The sequence below is a fragment of the Cutaneotrichosporon oleaginosum genome, assembly GCF_008065305.1.
Source record: "Cutaneotrichosporon oleaginosum strain ATCC 20508 chromosome Unknown ATCC20508_contig03, whole genome shotgun sequence".
In the NCBI taxonomy this organism is placed as follows: domain Eukaryota; kingdom Fungi; phylum Basidiomycota; class Tremellomycetes; order Trichosporonales; family Trichosporonaceae; genus Cutaneotrichosporon; species Cutaneotrichosporon oleaginosum.
In genome coordinates, this window is record NW_027072172.1 from 2,995,066 (window position 1) to 3,013,953 (window position 18,888).

At 62.4% G+C, this 18,888-nt stretch overlaps 11 protein-coding genes across 11 annotated transcripts; 6 read left to right on the forward strand and 5 right to left on the reverse strand.

Moving 5' to 3' along the window:
* Positions 1–854: 854 nt before the first annotated feature.
* On the reverse strand, positions 855–1,550 carry COLE_04386 (uncharacterized protein; the record flags this gene model as incomplete). Its single annotated transcript, XM_018419938.2, has 2 exons — positions 855–1,076; positions 1,125–1,550. The coding sequence occupies 2 exons, from the start codon at positions 1,548–1,550 to the stop codon at positions 855–857; spliced, it is 648 nt and encodes a 215-aa protein (XP_018275603.1).
* Positions 1,551–1,752: 202 nt separating this feature from the next.
* On the forward strand, positions 1,753–2,435 carry COLE_04387 (uncharacterized protein; the record flags this gene model as incomplete). Its single annotated transcript, XM_018425600.1, has 2 exons — positions 1,753–2,232; positions 2,268–2,435. The coding sequence occupies 2 exons, from the start codon at positions 1,753–1,755 to the stop codon at positions 2,433–2,435; spliced, it is 648 nt and encodes a 215-aa protein (XP_018275604.1).
* A 286-nt stretch (positions 2,436–2,721) lies between these two features.
* COLE_04388 (uncharacterized protein) lies at positions 2,722–3,357 on the reverse strand (the record flags this gene model as incomplete). The annotated part of the gene is made up of 1 exon (XM_018419939.2): positions 2,722–3,357. One exon carries the CDS (start codon positions 3,355–3,357, stop codon positions 2,722–2,724), a length of 636 nt encoding a protein of 211 aa, XP_018275605.1.
* A 216-nt stretch (positions 3,358–3,573) lies between these two features.
* COLE_04389 (uncharacterized protein) lies at positions 3,574–3,867 on the forward strand (the record flags this gene model as incomplete). The annotated part of the gene is made up of 1 exon (XM_018424414.2): positions 3,574–3,867. One exon carries the CDS (start codon positions 3,574–3,576, stop codon positions 3,865–3,867), a length of 294 nt encoding a protein of 97 aa, XP_018275606.1.
* Positions 3,868–4,235: 368 nt separating this feature from the next.
* COLE_04390 (uncharacterized protein) lies at positions 4,236–5,903 on the reverse strand (the record flags this gene model as incomplete). The annotated part of the gene is made up of 2 exons (XM_065626343.1): positions 4,236–4,373; positions 4,416–5,903. The coding sequence occupies 2 exons, from the start codon at positions 5,901–5,903 to the stop codon at positions 4,236–4,238; spliced, it is 1,626 nt and encodes a 541-aa protein (XP_065482424.1).
* Positions 5,904–6,959: 1,056 nt separating this feature from the next.
* COLE_04391 (uncharacterized protein) lies at positions 6,960–9,178 on the forward strand (the record flags this gene model as incomplete). The annotated part of the gene is made up of 2 exons (XM_018421014.2): positions 6,960–8,225; positions 8,261–9,178. The coding sequence occupies 2 exons, from the start codon at positions 6,960–6,962 to the stop codon at positions 9,176–9,178; spliced, it is 2,184 nt and encodes a 727-aa protein (XP_018275608.1).
* A 908-nt stretch (positions 9,179–10,086) lies between these two features.
* On the forward strand, positions 10,087–10,854 carry COLE_04392 (uncharacterized protein; the record flags this gene model as incomplete). The annotated part of the gene is made up of 1 exon (XM_018424415.2): positions 10,087–10,854. The coding sequence occupies one exon, from the start codon at positions 10,087–10,089 to the stop codon at positions 10,852–10,854; it is 768 nt and encodes a 255-aa protein (XP_018275609.1).
* A 103-nt stretch (positions 10,855–10,957) lies between these two features.
* COLE_04393 (uncharacterized protein) lies at positions 10,958–12,234 on the reverse strand (the record flags this gene model as incomplete). The annotated part of the gene is made up of 2 exons (XM_018424892.1): positions 10,958–11,472; positions 11,505–12,234. The coding sequence occupies 2 exons, from the start codon at positions 12,232–12,234 to the stop codon at positions 10,958–10,960; spliced, it is 1,245 nt and encodes a 414-aa protein (XP_018275610.1).
* Positions 12,235–13,350: 1,116 nt separating this feature from the next.
* Positions 13,351–14,574, forward strand: COLE_04394 (uncharacterized protein; the record flags this gene model as incomplete). The annotated part of the gene is made up of 2 exons (XM_018424416.2): positions 13,351–13,674; positions 13,708–14,574. 2 exons carry the CDS (start codon positions 13,351–13,353, stop codon positions 14,572–14,574), a joined length of 1,191 nt encoding a protein of 396 aa, XP_018275611.1.
* A 55-nt stretch (positions 14,575–14,629) lies between these two features.
* COLE_04395 (uncharacterized protein) lies at positions 14,630–16,142 on the reverse strand (the record flags this gene model as incomplete). Its single annotated transcript, XM_018426998.2, has 4 exons — positions 14,630–14,794; positions 14,853–15,077; positions 15,113–15,813; positions 15,857–16,142. 4 exons carry the CDS (start codon positions 16,140–16,142, stop codon positions 14,630–14,632), a joined length of 1,377 nt encoding a protein of 458 aa, XP_018275612.2.
* A 376-nt stretch (positions 16,143–16,518) lies between these two features.
* Positions 16,519–18,701, forward strand: COLE_04396 (uncharacterized protein; the record flags this gene model as incomplete). Its single annotated transcript, XM_018424417.2, has 3 exons — positions 16,519–16,973; positions 17,032–18,088; positions 18,120–18,701. The coding sequence occupies 3 exons, from the start codon at positions 16,519–16,521 to the stop codon at positions 18,699–18,701; spliced, it is 2,094 nt and encodes a 697-aa protein (XP_018275613.1).
* Between the last annotated feature and the right edge of the window lie 187 nt (positions 18,702–18,888).

Genomic DNA, 18,888 nt, shown 5'->3' on the forward strand with positions numbered 1-18,888 from the left:
ATTGGCGGAGACGGAGACACGCGACATCAGATCAAGCACGAATGACAAGTGGATTGTCACGGGGATACGGTTGAAGCGGCAGGCTAGTGACCGGCGTAACCGCGACGCTAGGGTGGCGTAACGAAGCTGGGAGATTGAGAAGGCTGAAGGGCGCAGACCTGAGATGTTTCGCTGCTGTACACAAAGTGAGCAAAGCCCTGGGTCTAGTCCGTCAGCAGTTGGCTGACGGACCGGCCTCGGCGATCGCCTCAACAACGCCCACGCCCAGAACCGGCGAGATCGGGGCTGGGACATTGCGACGCGGCAGGCTGCGAGCAACGGGGCTCCTTGAACATGGCCAGAGGCCGCTAGGCTGGCATTGCAAGCGGTCCTCTACGAGAAGAGTGGGATCAGAGGGGGGACCTGGTAGATCACTGTCCTGAAGGGGGGGCGGTGTCTTCGTACGGCCTCACGGCGGCCACTACCACGGTTCACCTCGGTCGCCGCCGCACGATTCAGTGGATTTCAATTCAGTGGATTACGGCTCAGTGGACTTCAATTCAGTGGATTACGACTCAGTGGATTAGCAAGCTGGAAAGGCTGGGCCGGGCCGGAAAGCCCAAGCAGAGCGTGTTTGTTCGTCTGTCCCCGCAGTGAATTGCGCTAGGGGCTGAAAGGTACTACTGTCAAAGTGACGGCGACGTAGGCCACGTGGCGTCACTGGACCTTGTCGACTCGGACAGGGTGTTAGTAACAGGCGCTCACTAAGAGCATCTGCAGCATGCATCCAACATGCCCATGCCCCATGCGAGTCTTCCACATGCTATCGAGCAACCCTCATCTTCAGTCAGCCATGTGCATGCACAGACATACCTTCAACCACGGCCAAAGGCCTCGCTGCTCCGTCCGGCGCCGGCGTCGAACGACTCGGGCGAGTCGCCCCACTGGTTCTGCTGCGGCGGCGCAGGCCCTAATCCCCTCCCGCCCTGGATGCGACGAGCTTGTTCCTCTACTCGGGTGCGCTGTGCATTCATCGCCCGCATCCGGTCACCGCGTTCGTCCCATTCAGGCCGTACCTCATTGCCATGCTCGTCCTTCTGGCTTTGAATAGGCTGTCGTGGGGGACCGTCGACGTCGCCGCGCACCTCTTCGTCACGGCGTTTGGCCGCGCGGGTTCGTGCGACAACAATGTCTTCGATGATGCTCAGGGCAAATATGCCGACAAACCACACCGCCCAGCCCGGTAGCCGTCGCTTGCCTTCGAGCTGGTCGTCGGGGAAGTTTGGTGGCACGCCGTGCGGCACCGGCGCCTGCTTGCGCTCGTAGTCGACAAAGCGGCTGCTACCCACCTGCCGTGTTCGAGACTTGAGGTGCCATGCAGGGAGGCCCGATGGTGTCTGGCCTTGCTCTGGTGGCGACGGCGGGTCGCGTGCGAAGGGGTTGGTGTCGCTTGGCACGGGGGCGCCTGGGTGGGAGCGGATGGGGGATGGGGCAGTAGCAGATTCGCGGAAGACGAGGATCATGCCGTGCACCTCGCGGCGCGCCTGGCGCAGAGGGAGGGCAACGCGCATGATGGATGATGATGGGTAGTCGAGTGTTTATATGTGATTCCCAGCTGCCCCAGAGAGGCTGCTGTGCAGCTGACAGCCGCGTATTGAACGGCGGCGAGGAGAGGCACATGGGCAGCATTGCGGACACGTAATTTGCCACGCGAGGGCGACGACCTCCACTTGAACAAGTCCACACAGCAAGCCTCCTTGATCACTCCACACCATGTCTGAGCCAGAGCTGCCCCGCCCGCCGCCCAAGCGGCCATACGACTCGCTTTTTACGCCGCGTCAAGCGGTGCCGGTACCTCCAGCGACGCCGCGGCGGCCGTACGATTCGCTCTTCACCCATGGCCGTCCAAGTGGCCTCCCCCCTCCTCCTCCTCTCGACGCTTCAGCAGGCCGGTTTCGCCGTGCCTGGCACGCATTCAAGTATGCTGGCCCACCCCGCCTCCCGCCCCTCACCGCAAAATTCGTGAGCTACCTCCCCCTCTTCCTCCTGCTGTGGAAGGGCAACGAGTGGACCATGAACGAGATCATGGTCTACCAGCACCCGGCATTTGTCTCGGACGCGCAAGGCCGGCTGCAGTGGGGCGGGCGGGCGAGCCTCTTCGGCGTGGTGGGAATCGTGCAAGAGGCAGGCGGGGGAGTCGCATTCGCAAGGCTGAAGTGGGCGTTCCACGCCGCATTCATCATCAATTCATCCGTGAGCCTGATGAGCTGAGGAGTGCTGACTTGCAGGAACGAACGCGACGCAGCTTCTCCAGGTTGCCGGTTCTCGGGTGGTTCGAGGATGCAACGGCTTGGGCTGCGTTCAAGGTCCTGCCTGCGCCGCTGGCTGCCGGACTGACGCCGTTCGCACGCAGGCCATGGGACGAGCCAGAGGAGAGTCGTGCAGCTCAGCACTGACCGTAGAGGGCCCTGGGGCTCATACACTAGACACCACTGCATAGCACGCCGCACATCTCATGCATAATTATCGCGTCTTCGCCGCGCTCGGACGGACTGGAGAGGCCCGAGAGCACCGAGCGGACTCGGGTCTCGTTAGGTCTCACGTGACTGCCGACACCTCCACATTCTCATGTTGGAGTACCTGAGTCTCTCCTCAGCCTCTCCGCACTTTCTCATCTCTCACCATCTCGCCACATATCACCTAATGACATTCCCGTCACGAGCCCTCCGATCTCTCCGATCATCAGCGAGAGCGCCACTGCGCGCGCGGACGCGCGTCCTCGCCCCGGCACCCACCTCCTCCCTCATCCGCACATACGCCGTTCCGACCCCCGGCCCCACCACAACCCCCGAGACAATAGCGTACGTCATGCAGTTCCGCCAGCGCGCCCGCGCCGCTGGCTACGACACCGACGCGACCGTCCGCATGATGGATGCCGAGGTCGCGGCGGGCCGCATGCCCCCCGAAGGCCCGGAGGGCCTGCGCACCCTCGATCGGCTGCACAAGCTGAGCATCGCGTTCCTCGTGCTCGTCATGGGCGCGCTCGTGTTCGTTCCTGTTGCGCGGCACGGGCGCTCGCTTCTTGGCTCTGTGGGAGGTGGAGGCTCCGGTGCAGGTGCGAGCGCCCCTGCGAAGCGCGAGAAGATCGATTATCCCAGGCCTCGGCGGCTCGGCGACCGCGACGACTCGGACTAGGGCGTGCGCATATCGCTCAACCTGGATATGCCGGGAAGGGTACTCTAAGCTATACGCGCGTCGTGGTAGGGCCGCCTGCTGGCGTCGCCGCAAACCCGCAGTCAGTCGCCGAAGCTGCGGCTCGACGCTCTTCTGTTGCGTCAGTCCACTCGCCGCATTATCGTCAGACTGCAGACGCCACATAGTAACGCACGCCCGCCCGGCCGCCCGCGCTCACAGACGGACACGCTTGCAGTTTAATCATGTATCTAGAATGCCAACTGTATATGAATGCCTCGTGTTTGGCTTATCCCACATTGCAGTTCGCGAGGCCATGTGGATCCGCGCAGAGAGGATCACGTGACACCCCCTCCCCTCCCCTCACTGCCGCCGACGCCCAACCTCATCACCATCCGCACCATGACCACGCCGCCGCCGAAACCCACCCCGCCCCCACACGGCGTCCGCGAACGCATGGGCTCGTACGCGCTCGCCTTTTCCGAGCTGAACGCGGCCGCGCGCGCAGGCAAGACGCCGCGCAGCCAGCGCGCGCTCCTCGCCTACCTCGGCGCGGAGGAGGCTGCGGGCCGCATGCCCGCTGGCTTTGCGCGTGTGTACCGTGCATATTATGGGGCTAGTGGGGTGCTCGCGCTCGCGGTCGGCGTTGGCGTCGGGTATGCCGGATACCGCTGGGCGACGGAGTCGCGGGATTAAGTGAGTCTGTCGGGCGGCTTGCGCTGATGCTAGTTAGACGCTCAGTACGCAGTTGGATCCAAGTGTGCGCCACGCAGCCTACGACATGCATGTACAGTACTTCCACATGCTCGTACTGCGCCCTTTATGCCACTCACTGCTTACACGACGTGTTTTCGACAGCGTGGCGTCGGCCGCAAGTTGCACCTTGAAGCAACTTGGCTTCTGCATCACTTCGCTCTTCCGCTGCCGACTTCTGCAACTTGACTTCAGATCGATGCATCCCAGAGTATATCGAGTCTCGTGGAAACCTGCTCTACAACTACCTGGCGCCGCTGCGTGCGGCGCTGGATCTCCTATGCCATACCATATGCAACCGACCTCCCACACTAGAGCTTGGCCTGGACGCCCTGGGCGACACGGGCGTCGCGCTCGGCCTGTCCCTTGTCGCGGAGGAAGCGACGGAGGATCTTGCCCGACGGAGACTTGGGGATCTCGTCGACGATCCACACGCCGCCGCCGAGACGCTTGTGGCGCGCGGCGCGCGCGGCCACCCACGCCTGGATCTCCTTGTCGAACGCGGCGCGGCCCTCGTCGCTCGTGTCCACGTCGCTGCCGACGACGACGTACGCCGTCGGCAGCTCGGTCGCCTGGCTCTTGTCGTAGATGCCCACCACAGCCGTGTCCTTGATCTTGGGGTGGGTCATCAGCAGCGCCTCAAGCTCCGCAGGCGGCACCTGGAAGCCCTTGTACTTGATGAGCTCTTTGACGCGGTCCACGACCTTGTACCACCCGTCTTCGGAGCGGATGAGCACGTCGCCCGTCTTGAACCAGCCGTCGTGGAACGTGTTCGCCGTCGCGGCCGGGTTCTTGTGGTACCCCTTCATGACGGAGGGCCCGCGCACCCACAGCTCGCCGCGCTCCAGCGGCGTCGTGACGTCGTTCCCGTCCGGGTCGACGAGGCGCGCCTCGTACGTCGGCAGCAGACGCCCGACCCATCCACTCCGGCCCACAACTTCCTCGCCCGTCAAGCAGGTGATGATGGGCGTGGTCTCGGTCAGGCCGTAGCCCTGGGTCACGACGCAGTTCGGGAACCTTGATTCAAAGGCCTTGGTGAGCTCGTCGCCGAGCGGCGCCGCGGCGCACATCAGCGTCCGCAGCGACCGGAGGTCGTACTTCGGCACGAGCTCGGAGTGGAGCAGCACGATGACGATGGGCGGCACGATCAGGCCGTGCGTGATCTTGTACTTTTCGATTGCTGCGAGAGCAGCCTGCTCCTCAAACTTGGGCAGAAGGACGACGGGGCAGCCCATCGAGAAGGGCTGCTGCAGGACCATGGTCGAGCCGTACGTGTGGGAGAGAGGGACAAAGGCCAGCATCGCGTCCTGCGGCGTGAGCTGCTGGCACGCGACCTTGAGGGCCTGGAGCTGCGAGGTGAAGTTGTGGTGGGTGGTCATGACGCCCTTGGGGAGGCCAGTCGTGCCGGACGAGTAACACAGCCAGGTCGTCTCGTACGCCTGCTTCCCCGAGAAGCGCTCGGGCTTGCCCCGGGTGCCGTACAGCTCAGTGACGACCTTGTAGCGCTTCACGATCGGCTGGTTCTCCTTTGTCGCCATCAGGACGACGCGCGAGTCGGGGAACGACCGTTTGAGGTACTGCCTCGTCTCGTCGAACTTGGGCACCAAGTCTGGGGCAATGAAGATGATCTGCGCGTCCGAGTCGTTGATCTGGTGCGCGAGCTCTTTGGGCGAGTAGGCCCAGTTCGCCGGCGAGACGGTCATGCCCGCGGCCATACAGCCGTAGGCGGCACGGACCCACTCGAGCGAGTTGAGGCCGAACATGCAGGCCACGTCGTGACGTTTCAAGCCGAGACTGCGGAGCCCGGTGGCCAGGCGGAGCGCGCCGTCCTCCAGCTCGCGGCGGGTGATTGTGCGCCCGTCAATACCATCGATGAACGCGGGGAGGTCGGGGTCGAACTGCGGGTTTGCGGGGAAGTGGTATTCGAAGATCCCGACTTCGGGGAGCGTCACGTCGGGGTAGTCGGAGGTGAATGGCATGGTCTAAACGGGGCTGATGGGTGAAGGGTGTGGGCTGGAGGAGAGGGGGAGTGTGTGTGAGTGAGTTTTCGAGTTGACAGCTCGCCGAGAGCTACAGATGGTCGCCCGTGCTATGAAGAGTGGTGAGGCGCTGTCCCCTGGGTGTCAGTCGGGGGTGTATCGCGGGCGGGGGCGAGCAAGGGGGCAAGGTGTGCGAGCAAGCGAGCTGGCGGCAACGCGGAGATGCAACAACGACGTACGTGAAAGAAAGTGGGTTGGCTTGGCACGGACGGGGATGATGAGGGGGCGGATGGGGAAGAGCTGTGCTTAAGTAGGATCGAGCTGCGGGCGCCTTGCGATTGCCATCAGCTGGCGTCGGAGTGGGGAGAGGTCGGTCCGGGCACGATGGGCCGAGCGTCGTAGAGACCGGTGAGCGTGGGTCCCCACCCCTTGGCTGGGGGCGACCCTACTCTAGAGACGTTTGACGAGATCTGGCGGGCCGAGCACGGGGCTGGCGGCTTGCAGTGGGCAGGGGGCGGGTGATGGGCGGCGGCAGGCAAGTCGACGAGTGCAGGAGGACGCGAGATGGTTGGTGGATGGGGAGCAGAGAGTGACAGGTATAGCCGAAGCGGGTGGCCGGCTAAAGACTCGGACCGGGGTTAAACACCGGATCATGTTCTCTTGTTCAACCCTCTGCACACTCTGGCTGTTCCAGACGAGCGCCTGTGCCTGTACCAGTGGGACTAGAGCGGGCCGACCGTCTATAAATTACATGGATTATTACGTTCCTCACAGAGATGCTAGAGGTGCGACGCCATCGTTGATTGCTGATGTGATCAACGCAGCTTGGAGCCGCGGGTCAAGGAGGACCGAGGTCGATCATGTGGCATACCCCACAATCCCCCACGCCAGGAACCCGATCTCGGGTACCATGATATCAAACACGTGTCAGTCGCGTGTATTTGTCAATGACACGTATATATTCCACAAAAGTTGGCAGTTCCGCAGATTCCAAGATCCCAGTCGCATCCAGTCCAAGTCCTGTTGTTGATCTGAACAATATCCACATCCGCGGCCATGGACAAGGTCCAGTTCCAGCTCGAGCAGACGCTCCCAGAGCTCAAGGACCTCTACGACAAGGGCCTCTTTTCAAAGCACGAGATCGATCAGATCACCAAGCGTCGCACTGCATTCGAAACATCGCTCATTCGTCTCAAGACTCGCAAGGACGACTTCTTCAAGTATGCCGAGTACGAAATCAACCTTGAGCGTCTCCGCAAGGTGCGCTGGAAGAAGTGCGGGTACCACGTGAACCCACCAGGGCCGAGCGCGTCAACATACTCGATCCCCCGCCGGACACTGTACATCCTCAAGCGGGCGACGGCCAAGTTTCCGGGCGACCTCGCGGTGTGGCTAGCGTACGTTGAGTACGCTGCGCACCAGGGAATGACCAAGGTCGTTGCCAAGGGTCTCACCTCGGCACTCCAGCATCACCCTCTCTCCCCCACTCTCTACCTCCTCCTCGCGCACCACCACTTGCACCCCGGAGACCCGCTCCCGCGCGGTGCCATTCCCGGTTCGAGCGCCAATCCTCTCGACCTTCCTCAGCAGAGGCAGCCTACCTCGGGGTTCTCCCTCGAGGGCACTGGCCCCGCACGCACAACGCTTCTTCTCGGTCTGCGTGTGCTGCCGAAGAGCCACACATTGTGGCGAGAGTACGCCAAGCTCGAGCTCGGCTGGGTCGAGGGGCTGCGCCGCCGGTGGCGTGTTCTTGGCCTCACGGAGGACAAGAAGGGCGTCGACTTTGACGGAGACGTGGATGCGCTCGTCGGCGGCGATGGTGCGTTTGGGCCCGAAGGCGAGGACGCCCGCCGCGCCATCCTTTCAGGCCAGCTGGTCGTGCACGCCCTCGAGACCGCGCTCAAGAAGGTTCCCCCAGGCGATGAGGGGCGGGATGCGGGCGCTGATCCAGCCACTGCGGCGGATGGGATGACGTTCCGCGAGGGGTTGTTGGAAATGCTCCGCCGGTACCCCAGCCCGCTGCGCAAGAAGGCATTGGGGGTCGTGTATGCCGACCTCGAGCGGATCTCCGCCGACGGCGGGAGAGACGGCGCTCGCGCACGTCTCGCTCTGCTCACCCGACCGCTGTACGATCGTCCATACGAGGCTGGCCAGGAGGAAACGGGTGGTATCGTGCTTGAGGGCGTCGAACTTGTCGAGGCGCTCGGCGCCATCGGGAAAGAAATGCGCAGCGCCGCCAAGAAGGCTGGACCAGAGTGGGCCGACGTTGCTGGTGCATGGCTCGCCGAAAGGATAGCGGACACTCAGGACAACGAGGACTTGGTGGGTCAAGGCCTTGTTGCATCCACTGACGGCAGCTACGCTATCTTCTCTCGACTCTTAAGGCGCTCACAAAGCCGTCGCTCGCTGCGCCCCCTTCACTCCTCCTGAGGCATCTGGAGCTCGTCAAGAAGCACGACCTCGAGTCGTACCTCGCTACTGCCCGCTCGCACGCTGCACAGCACCCGGAGAACGCGGACCTCGCGCTCGCTCGCGTGCAGGCCGAAATCGAGGGGGAGGAGGACCAGGACGAGGTGCTGCGCGTCTGCGCCGAGACCGCGAAGGCGATCGTGCGCCCCGGCCTCTCGGACGAGGAGCAGGAGGCCGTCGTGGCGGTGTGGCAGGCATGGGCCGAGTTCGAGGACGAGCACACCACCGAGCCGGAGAAGGCGTGGAACAGGATTCTCGCAGCGTCGGTACGCGCCAGTGTGGCTGCGCTGCACCCGCAGATGTTGGCGGCCTACTTCTCCGCCGAGCTGGCACGTGGCGCGGACCCAAGCGAGACCCTCAACAAGATCGTGCGCGGCTACCACCCCACGCCCATGTTCTTCGCACCTGCCTTCGACGTGCTTGTCGACGCAGGCGCACACATGGTTAAGAGCAAGGGCAAGGAGGATGCCGCCGCGCACCTTTACCGCACGTGGCGCGGGTCGTGCCGCTCCGACGCGGACCGCGTCACCGCCGCTCTCACATATGCCGAGCACCTCCTCGACATCGGGCGCGGGCGGGACGCGCACGTGGTCATCGAGACGGCACGTCGTGAAGTTCAGGATGCCACGGCAATGGAGGAGGGCTGGGCGCGCCTGGTTGACGCGGCGGAGCGCGCGCGCATGAGCGAGGACGAGGAGGACGAGGAGGACGAGGAGGATGGGGAGGAGGAGAGCGTTGAGGCGATGGAGGAGGACGGAGAGGAGAGCGGGAGCGAGGGTAGCGGGGACCTCGAGATGACTCTCTAGATCAATGTACGCATTTACTGGCTCAACAAGTTCAGGGCCTGTGGTACTGGGAGTGCTCCTCTGTGTGCTGGGTCGCGGAGCATCGCCTCAAATTGTATTCGCATGCTATGTGACAGAATTATTTGGCAGCTGAGCGGAGTACAGTGGCCTTACTTTACGGGGCCACTGTCATTCAGCTGCGGCCCTTCTTGGGACATCCCTCGATTTCACGACGGCGACGGGTGAAACAGTCAACTCTTCCCCTTGTCGCTATCTCCCCCAAGCCACCTCTTCCAATGCTTCTAAAGCTCACTCAGAAGATACAGTCGTCGCCAGACGTACTGCAAATCCCTGCGGCGCCCGCGACTTGAGCGCAGCCAGATCACTAACTTCCATCGGCCGCTTAGCTCAGCTGGTTAGAGCATTGTACTAATACGACGAGCGTATTAGCCTGATATGCAAAGGTCGGCAGTTCGATCCTGTCAGTGGTCAGATAATCTTTTGGCTTTTCCCGTTGCCATTCCTCTGCATCTACTGGGCACCTCAGAAGGGGAGCCGATGGTGGAAATCAGATGGGCTCTGTTGATGAGGTAATGGGGATAGTAGTAGTTGGTTGAGGGACGAGTCGCCGATCTAACTCATGCGGAAGTGTGGGGCAGGTGCGGAGTCGCCTCCTCTTAGCCCCGCGGTGATGCGGTGCTGCCCAACTCGACAGATATCGATTCCGCGGCTTAGGACGGCAACAGCGCGGCAGCCTGGCATCGCAAGTACCCGCACGCGCGCTCGGAGCTTGTTCAGATTACATCTCGGCTACTCGGGATTCGGACGCGTAGGGGCCCCTTTGTGCCCCTTGCCCACCCCGGCCACCCCAGCCCATCTCGCGTCGCTGACGCACGGCGCTCCATCTACCACCTCACTCCACAAGCACCATGTCCGACGACCGCTGGAACGGCGACGAGTACCTCAACCGACCGGGGCACCTGGAGAGCGCGGAGACGAACGCGCGCAACATCCAGACGGCGGTGGCGGCGTCCGGCGTCCCGGCCTCGACGTTCCGCGACCTCAACCTCCTCGAGGTCGGCGCGGGCGTGGGCACCGTCACGCGGCACCTCGGCTCGTTTGGCTCGGTGCACGCCCTCGAGCCGAGCGGGAACATGCTCCGCGTCCTCAGCCGTCTCGTGAAAGACCTCCCGAACGTCACGTACGCCGAGCACGCGCTCTCGCCCGCGTCCGCGGACATGTTTGCGCGCGGCGAGGAGATGCCCTCGCCCACGCTCGAGGACCCCGAGCGCAAGCTCGCGCCGCCGCGCGCACGCTTCGACCTTGCGGTCTCGACGCTCGTCGCGCACCACGTCGACGACCTCGAAGCCTATTTCCGCGGCGTGCACGGCGTGCTGGTCCCCGGAGGCATGTTTTATGTGCTCGAGTTCGCGCACAGCCCTGAAGGAGAGGACCTGAGCAAGCGCTTCCACTGCGAGATGGACAGCTCGCTCGTCCCCGTGAACGACGACAGCTACCACATCAAGGGCAATGAATTCCGCGAGACTTGGTCTGTCGAGCACACTAAGGACATCTTCCGCAAGTATGGGTTCACGGACATCGGGAGCGTCGAGACAGAGCCCGTTCCTGCATTTGGGCGGATCGACGGCCGCACTGCTGTGCCCACGAAGGTCGTTTGGGGACGCAAGGCGGAGTAGGTGAGTTTTCTCAGCTGAGTCATGCTCATGGTACAGAAAGTAGCTATGCAGTGTATGTAATGGCGTGCCATGGTGCGCCCGAGTTTTGTCAAGTCCACTCTGGCTAGTAGTCAGGCCCCCACTCGTACTCGTGCACCTCATGCACCGGGACGCGCTCTTCATGGTCGAAGGCGTTTGCGACGCGGCGGAGCTTGGAGAAGAACTCGACATGCCGGACGGCGGGGTACGAGTCCATGGGAAACGCTTCGCACAGACGCACGGCCAGCTCGCCATAACCCTCGTATTGGTCAGGAGGGATGAGCAACGCCGCTTCTGCGACGTAGCCCTGCACCGTGCGGGTAGAGAGGTTGAGTGATGTCGCAAGTTCGCTTACACTCCCGCCGGCAATGAAGAGACTGAGTGCCTGTGTGTGTCTCGGCTTGGCGCCAGCTTGTGTAGCCGCCACGACGGCTGGGTGACCCTTTGTGTGCTCAGCCAGCTGTAATGACGGCGAGGGGAACTGAGGGATTGTGATCTGCCCCTCCAGCTTTGCGAGCTGACTGCTGAGCCCACGCTCAGCCGCGCGCCGAACCATCGCTTTGTAAAGCAGCACGCCAACGAAGGCATCGTTGGCTGCGTCTGACGTCAGGCCAGTTCGCGCTCGAACGTACATTCCACTTGCTCGGCGCTGAGATCATTGCTCCACGCGCCCTCGCGGATGCCTTCGCTCTTATCCAACGGCACGCCGAGGTAGTGATGCGTGAGCCGCGCGAGAGCAATCAACCGCGCGGAGCGCGTCCAGACATCTGGGTCGACCAGGTGCGCGATGTGCGACAGATCGAGCAACCCGGCCGTGTTCTCAATTAGCTCGTCCCGGTGTAACTTGCGGGCGTCCATAGTGATGTTGACTCCGAGCTTAAGGCGCGTCGGGTCGTTTAGCAGCGCTTTGATTCCGGGCCCCAGGACGCCGTTGATCGGCAGATGATACACCACGATAGTGCGCTCGTCCGCTATCTGGATTACTGCAGTGCGACCCTGCGGCCACACCATCCTCCTCGCGAGCGGGTCCCACTTGCCGGCACGGTAGTGCTTGACACTCCCGTCCTTGTTGCGGCGCGTCAGCACCGGTCCGATGCCAGGGGGAGGCCACTCGAGATCAAAGCCGAGGGGGCCGCGAAGGCAACCGACGAGATCGTCAGCCTCGCTCGCGTCGCGTGTATACACAACGATGGGCGAGCGATCAAAGTGGCCGGGTAATGGGCGGGAAAGAGAAAAGTAGGGCGCTTCGCTGGGTTCGACTCTAGGTCTGGGTGATTTTAACCGCCGTTGGTCGAGGTCGGTCGCCTCGGCCTTGGTCGTCTCGGTCTCGCTAAAAACGTCTCCCGCAAACCGTGTGGACATGCCAGGATCCGTCGTTGCAACTTTTGGACCGCCATTGAGATCGAGGCCGGCGATCCCCTCGACAATCTCATCAGCCTCTTGTCTCCGCTCTGTCTCTGCGGTCAGACGCGCAGCCTTACGCGCCTTTATAGCGGCCAGCAAACGCTGGGCCCGTCGTTCTGTTGCATCCTCCGGTGCTGCGTCCGGTGCTGCCTGAGCTATGGCGCGGGACGGAGGTATTGGTGAGAACTGCACTGGTGCAGATTGAGCGTGAAGCGGCGAGTGTGGGGAGTCCAGCGGCGAGCCAAGGGTAGAAAGAGAATCAGACTCGGTAAAACTCGTTCCACTCTCGCTGGTACTCGTGTAGTCCGCAACACAGCGAGGCTGGTTCGGCGTCGGTGCGGCGCGACGCGCGAAAAAGGGGTGGACCTTGTACATTCTCCCTGGCGTGCGCGGAGGAGTATTGGCTGTCGCGGCGAGTGGCGAATACACGGGAACGGCGCGAATGCGGGACGGCGTTGTCGGAGCTGTGAGAGTAGAGGGAGCGAAGACAGTGCCAGACGCCGCAGCCTTGACTGGAGGAGGAGGGGTAGAAGAGATGCGAGGAGGTGACGGCGAGTCGGCAGGGGAAGGTGGCGACGGCGTACCAGCGCGCGACGAGGGAGACGATATGGCGGAGGACACTGATATGGGGCTCGACGCTGTTCCCCGAGCAAAGCGTGCGCGACCGGCGCGAATGCCTAGCTCGGCGCTGAGTTCTGCGAACGCCATGACGCCTAACGAGTAGTTGTGGATGATGTGTTGCTTAATAAAGTCGGATGTTTGTGCCTGAGGTGACTGGATCCTGGGGTGGCGAATCGCAGGTGAGTGGCGACAATCACAGCGCGGCTCCGTCAACATTTAATTCTAGGAGAGGATTAGACAGATCAGAACATCAGACCATGCTGCTGCTCTCGGACTGAAAGCGCGAGTAAGAGCAGTTTGAAAGCACTGCAGAGCCGTCGCCATGGCATGCTGTCCACTGTAATCGGCCTCTGCCGATGGCCAACGCAGAGATGTCGTCACCAGACACACACAGCTTCCGCATCTCACGCAGCTCTCACCACACCTCATCTCACCTCATTTTGACTGATCCCGATGGACGCCTCCTCTTTCCCGACACTGGTGGACGAAATCCTTTTGCATCTGTCGCGGAACACCCTGCGCACCCTCCGGCTCGTCTCGCATGACTTGAAGGAGCGCGCGGACCGCCTCCTCTCAGATCATGTCCGGCTGCACCTCGGCAACTCGCCCGACGACCCCGTGCTCGCCGGCCCGCTCGGTTTGCAGCCCAAGACCTGGCTTCCAAGGACGATCCGGGCGCATGCCGACGCACCTGCATCTTTCGGCGCACCGGAGAGTGGTGCTGCAGAGATGGTGAAGCGTGCGCAAGTGGTGGACATAGTCTGGGGACCGGATACTGTGCGCCCCGCACCCCTTCTTGGCTAATAGCAGCATTATCTTGGTTATCCCGCTAGCTTTGCGCCGCGACACGCGCTCGAGGACGCGATTGCAGGCGGCGCGCTCTCGGCGCACAGCGTGCGAGTGTACCTCCCTGGCTGGCGGGACAGCTTCACGAACGGGCAAGCGTTGCACATCCGCGCCGACTTGCCAGACTTGATCGTCTTCGCCCCAGACGGCAGGGGAGACCTCAACGCGCTTCCGACGATGCGCCGCGTCTGCCTCGCTGTCGACGGGGGCATCCACCGTCGCATCCCTCATCTCCGGCTCGAGCGGTACGAGGCCGGACCAGACGAATATGTCGTACATCTCCTCGCCGAAGGGAGTTTGCCTGGGCGAGCGAAGCGGGCAGGAATCCCTGACGCGCGGGAGGAAGTGGGAATGCTCTTCCGCGACACGCTGGTGGGAGACTTCATGCTTGCGCTGGACCGGTGGGCGCGTTCTACAGCAGCTCGGGACATTGATCTAGGATGGGGTCCGGATCCGGAGGTAAACGTGGAAGAAGACGGCGAGTGGCTCAGATGGCTTGTTGAGTCCGAGGATGCGTTTATCCACCCCGCCTTGTCTCGTCGACCAGCGCGATACACCTTCGTCGGGGGGCAGCGCGCAATCACCGGCAACTTCGGGCTCCTGAGCGACGCTCCGTCGCTCGACATTGGGCGGGCAGTCGTGCGTACTATGCTGCGATCCAGGTTGGCGAACCACCGCTGGGTGCCCGTGCCGGTCATTCTTAGACTCGTGAGCGAGCGAGTCCGCTTCCTTGACCCCGAAGAGTATGCTGCCGAGGTCGGTCCAGAGCAGTTTGCCCTCGAAACTTGTTGGGATCCATACGATGGCTCGGACGCAACGTATCTTGCCTAGCACTACCTTGCATCTACCGTCTACAGAATAGGAATACACATACCACTACCACAGCTCACTTGCACCGCTGGTGCACAATGTTCATGCCGTGCTCCTCGTACTCGTCCTTGGTCACCCAGAGCTGGTGGAACGTGCCGAGCGAGGCGAGCACAGATCCGCCAAGCCAGGCCGAGTACTTGCGCTCGTACGGAATTGAGGGCGAGTGTATCTTAATTTTTTGCTGCTGTCAGCTGGACCGAGACGCTGGCTGATGTTGCCCATGACAACTGATGACTCACACTGGGCAAGAGGCTGGCCAGTTCGACATCCAGGCGCTCAGTCAGACCACGCGTCAAGCTGGTGTTGCCGACAACGACGATGTTCTGCAACAGGGCACCGCGCACGTCCACATCACACGCCATGATGCTGTCATGCACAAGCTGCGAAAGCGGCACAGCGTCCTTGAGCGAATGTGAGTGGTCGCCCGACGGTGTAGCGCGCAGCAGCGCCGGCGGCTCGTACGACTGTTGATTAGGTAAAGGATTGCAGGTGGACATACCTGGTCAAAGTAGTTCTTAGGGTCGTAGAGCATTTCAGTGAAGCGATACCGCTCCTCGCCAAAGTACTGCTGGTACCCGTCTGGGAATTCGTACAGGACTTGGGGGAGGTTGGTAGCGGATCGGATATCGAAGCCGCGGGCGCTGACGAGCTCAGAGCACGCCTCCTTCCAGTTCTCCACGACGCCCTGCTCGGCCCACGCGCGCCACGACGCAGTCGTACCCGCCGCCCGATCCTCACGAAGGCCGGGGTGCGGCTCCGTTCCGGGCTCCACCGAGGTGTCGCGCTTAGCGATAAGCTGGCGAGGGAGCAGAGAGAGGGGGAAAGAACGCGTTGGTGTCGGTGTCTGGAAGTGGTGCTGAAGCTGAGCAAGGATGAGGCTCGATGCCAGCGGCTGGCGCATCGTACCCGCGCGCAGCGCGTAACCATCCACAACAGGAACAGTGGAAGAGTTGGCGTATCCAACGTCGAGGACGAGCGCAGTTGGCTTGCCCGCCGCGAAGGCCGAGAGGACACCAGCCGAGCCGAAGTAGAGGGCTGGGACGCCCTCACCTTCGAATGCAAGCTGTGCGAGCATCTCACGCGCAGCAGGCGTGTTCCATGCAGGCTCGGTCAGCATGAGCGGGTGCTCAGTCGGGTCGACGCCCATCCGCTTCCGCAGGACATAGGACAGCATTTGCCCCGCGGCTTCGCTATCATTAACTGCCGTCAGCCAAATCGGCCGTTCAGGCAGAGTGAAACGCACCGATGCCATCCACCATGAAGCTCCCAACCTCCATGTCCTTGCGCCAGACACCCACGCCGTCGTCGCCGAAGAAGTACTTCCTCTTGCCCATCTTCTTCTCGGCGTCGCCCTCCATCGGGTCGTCACCATCGCCGTTTGTCGCAGGGGGCTCGCCCTCCTCCTCGTCCCGGAACCCGTAGAACGACGGCGTCACTACACGTGGCCCATCCTCGCCGGCGAAGCCTGCGCGCGTAGTGTGCGAACCGAAGTCGACGACGACAGCCGACACCTCGTCTGTTGTGAGCATTATCCCAGGCCAAAACATAGTTATGCGATGCGCAGAACTCGGACCTCAGACACAGAAGAAACGCACCTCCATTGTATACCATTTTCGAGCCGAGAGATGCAGCGCGGGGGCGGATGTGATGCGGATGTGGATGGAAGAGTGCGAGTTGGGAGTATCGAACGCGAACGCGAGGTTGGAGGTGACAACAGACGATTCACCACGTGGCGTTGAAAGGCGTGTAATTGATGAAAATAGTCCCGTCGCCGTGCATTCCACTCCCCACGCCATCGCCTCCAGCCCGCTCGTCGCCGCTCAACGCCGAAAGTGACATCCACTTCTCCCACTCTTCTTCCGCTCGACCACCTGCAATCCTCGCCAGACGCGGGCCATTGCAGCCATGCCGCCAGGTCCACCCGCGCATTTGCGGCTCTCCGCATTGCAAGCGAGTGCTTCCCTCTTTCCTCCTGTCCTTCCAGAGATGACGCCTGAGTCTCTTGCGGCCGCTGCCAACCAGTACAAGCAGCCCGCGCCTCCCCCCACACTTCCTCTCCTCCAGCTTCCCGGGCGACATCAGGAGCCCTTTCGCCCCGCTTCAACAGTGCATGTTGTCGACGACAGTGGCGATTACTCGGACACCGATGGCAGCGTCGCTGACGAGGAAGAGGACACAAATGCAGTCGCGGGTCCTAGCTGCCCGCTGCACCGCCGCTGGCCGGGGCGCGGCGAGCACGTGTCTACGTCTGACGAAAGCGCGCGCACCAAGAGAATGAGCGAGCCAGAGCTTGCGCGCGTGGTTGACGACCTCGCCATCCTCGTGCGCCGCGAGTTTGACTGCTGGGTCGAGTCGTGCTGGTGCGTTGCGTTCGCACGGGCGTGCGAGTCGTAAAATGTGCGACGCCGTTAACAGCAGGAACGAGGCCTTTCATCACGTCTTCACGCACTCCATACCGGCATTCATTATCTCGCTGATCCTCGCCGGAGCCAGTCCACAAAGCATGCGCAGACAAATTGTGCACGGTGGCCCGCAGCTGAACAAGCTGTTCATGACAGAGATGCTTCGAAATCTCCATTTCGAGATGGAGCGACGCCTCACAGGCCAGCTTCTGCCAGAAGGGCGAGGCGAGGGCGGCAGTGCCATGCAATCCGCGGCCGCCGCGATTGGCGCGGGAGGGCTAGGCGCGCAACAAGCGCCGGGGACAACACCGGGCTTGCCGCGCGACGGCGTTTGCACCCACGACTTGGCGCCCGCACACGGCGCACCACCAGATGACGATGACCACGCCGCGTGTCTCTGTCAACTAATCGCTTGTCCGGTGTGTTTGCATGCGGCCGTCCGGCAACGAAAGACGCCTATGGGGTTGTTGCCGGCCCACCTTGCCAACTCGCACGTCGCGGAGGGGTGGGCGGGCGCTATCGAATCACTAGAGCAAGAAAGAGCGAGGCGCGTGGATGCGGATCCAACGTTGGATATCGGCATCGACGAAGATGACCGGCCCGCCAAAATCTCGATGGGCGGCAAAGGCTTCGTGCACATTCCCAAGAAGCCCACGCCGCCCGAGTTACGCCGCCCGCAGGTCTTCCCTCACCCGCAGATGACCGATGTTCTTGCCGTCGAGGAGCACTTGCGATGGCGGCTGAAAGAGCTCGGTGCCGGCGATCCGAGCGTGATCAGCCGCTACGGGCCGAGCACGAACGCTCCCGCCGCGCTCGAGGGGTTAGAGGTCGCTTTGAGGCTCGACGAGGATGACGACCAGTCTGAGACGGCCAGCGTCGTCAGTGTTCCCAACAGCAAGAACGGGCGTAGAGTCGCGACGGGTCGGGTGAAGGGTCGCAACAAGACCGTGAAGTTGCCGCCCAAGGCGAACAAAAAGCCGGAGCGCAAGGTCTACCTCCCCGAGGAGTGGGCCAAGGCCGACTCGGGGGTGCGCAACACAGCCATTGTCCTGACCTTTCGCCACTTTGTTAAGGTAAGCTTGACATGGACGACACTGACGCCAGCTCCTCCACAAAGTGGCCATCGCCAACTCGCCTTTCCAATACGCAGGTTACGAGGCTGATATCGCGGCCCTCGAGGCTGTGCATCCCGTGGCGCTGTACCGGCGCCTCACGGAGCAGACGGCGCGCCGGCGCGGCGGGCGCGAGTCCAAGGCGTGGTCCGAGTGCATGGACCGGTGGACGGAGGAGTTGGGTGCGCAGGACAAGAGTGCGGGCAACGTCTTCGTCAAGGACGAGCAGTACGAGGACGCGGTGCGCTGCTACACGCGCGCGATCAGCCTCGACGGGAAGAAGACGGTGTACTACACCAACCGGGCTCTTGCACTCAACAAAATTGGGCGGTATGCTGAGGCCGAGGCCGACTGCACGCACATTCTTAATAAGGACGGCAAGAACGCAAAGGCGATATACCAGCGTGCGGCGGCGCGTGTGGGTCTCAAGCAGTGGCGGGAGGCAGAGGCCGACCTCAAGCTTGTGCTGCGGCTAAATCCTGCCAACGATTCAGCCAAAAATCTCTTCGCGATTGTCAAGCCGGAGGTTGCAAAGCTGCCGAAGCAGAAGCACGAGGACGCGCTCAACTTCTGAGTTTTGAGTTCTAGAGAGTCTCTGTTGCCGATGTCTCATTTTTGTCGAGTGCATCTCGTGGGTATGTCACCCCTCTGTAGCCTAGAGAGCGACCGAATCTGACCCAGGACAGTGGACTGTAGGTCGTAGCCATATGCACCTCGTCCATACTTCTCAGCGGCGCGACGCGTAAATGCATACATACAGA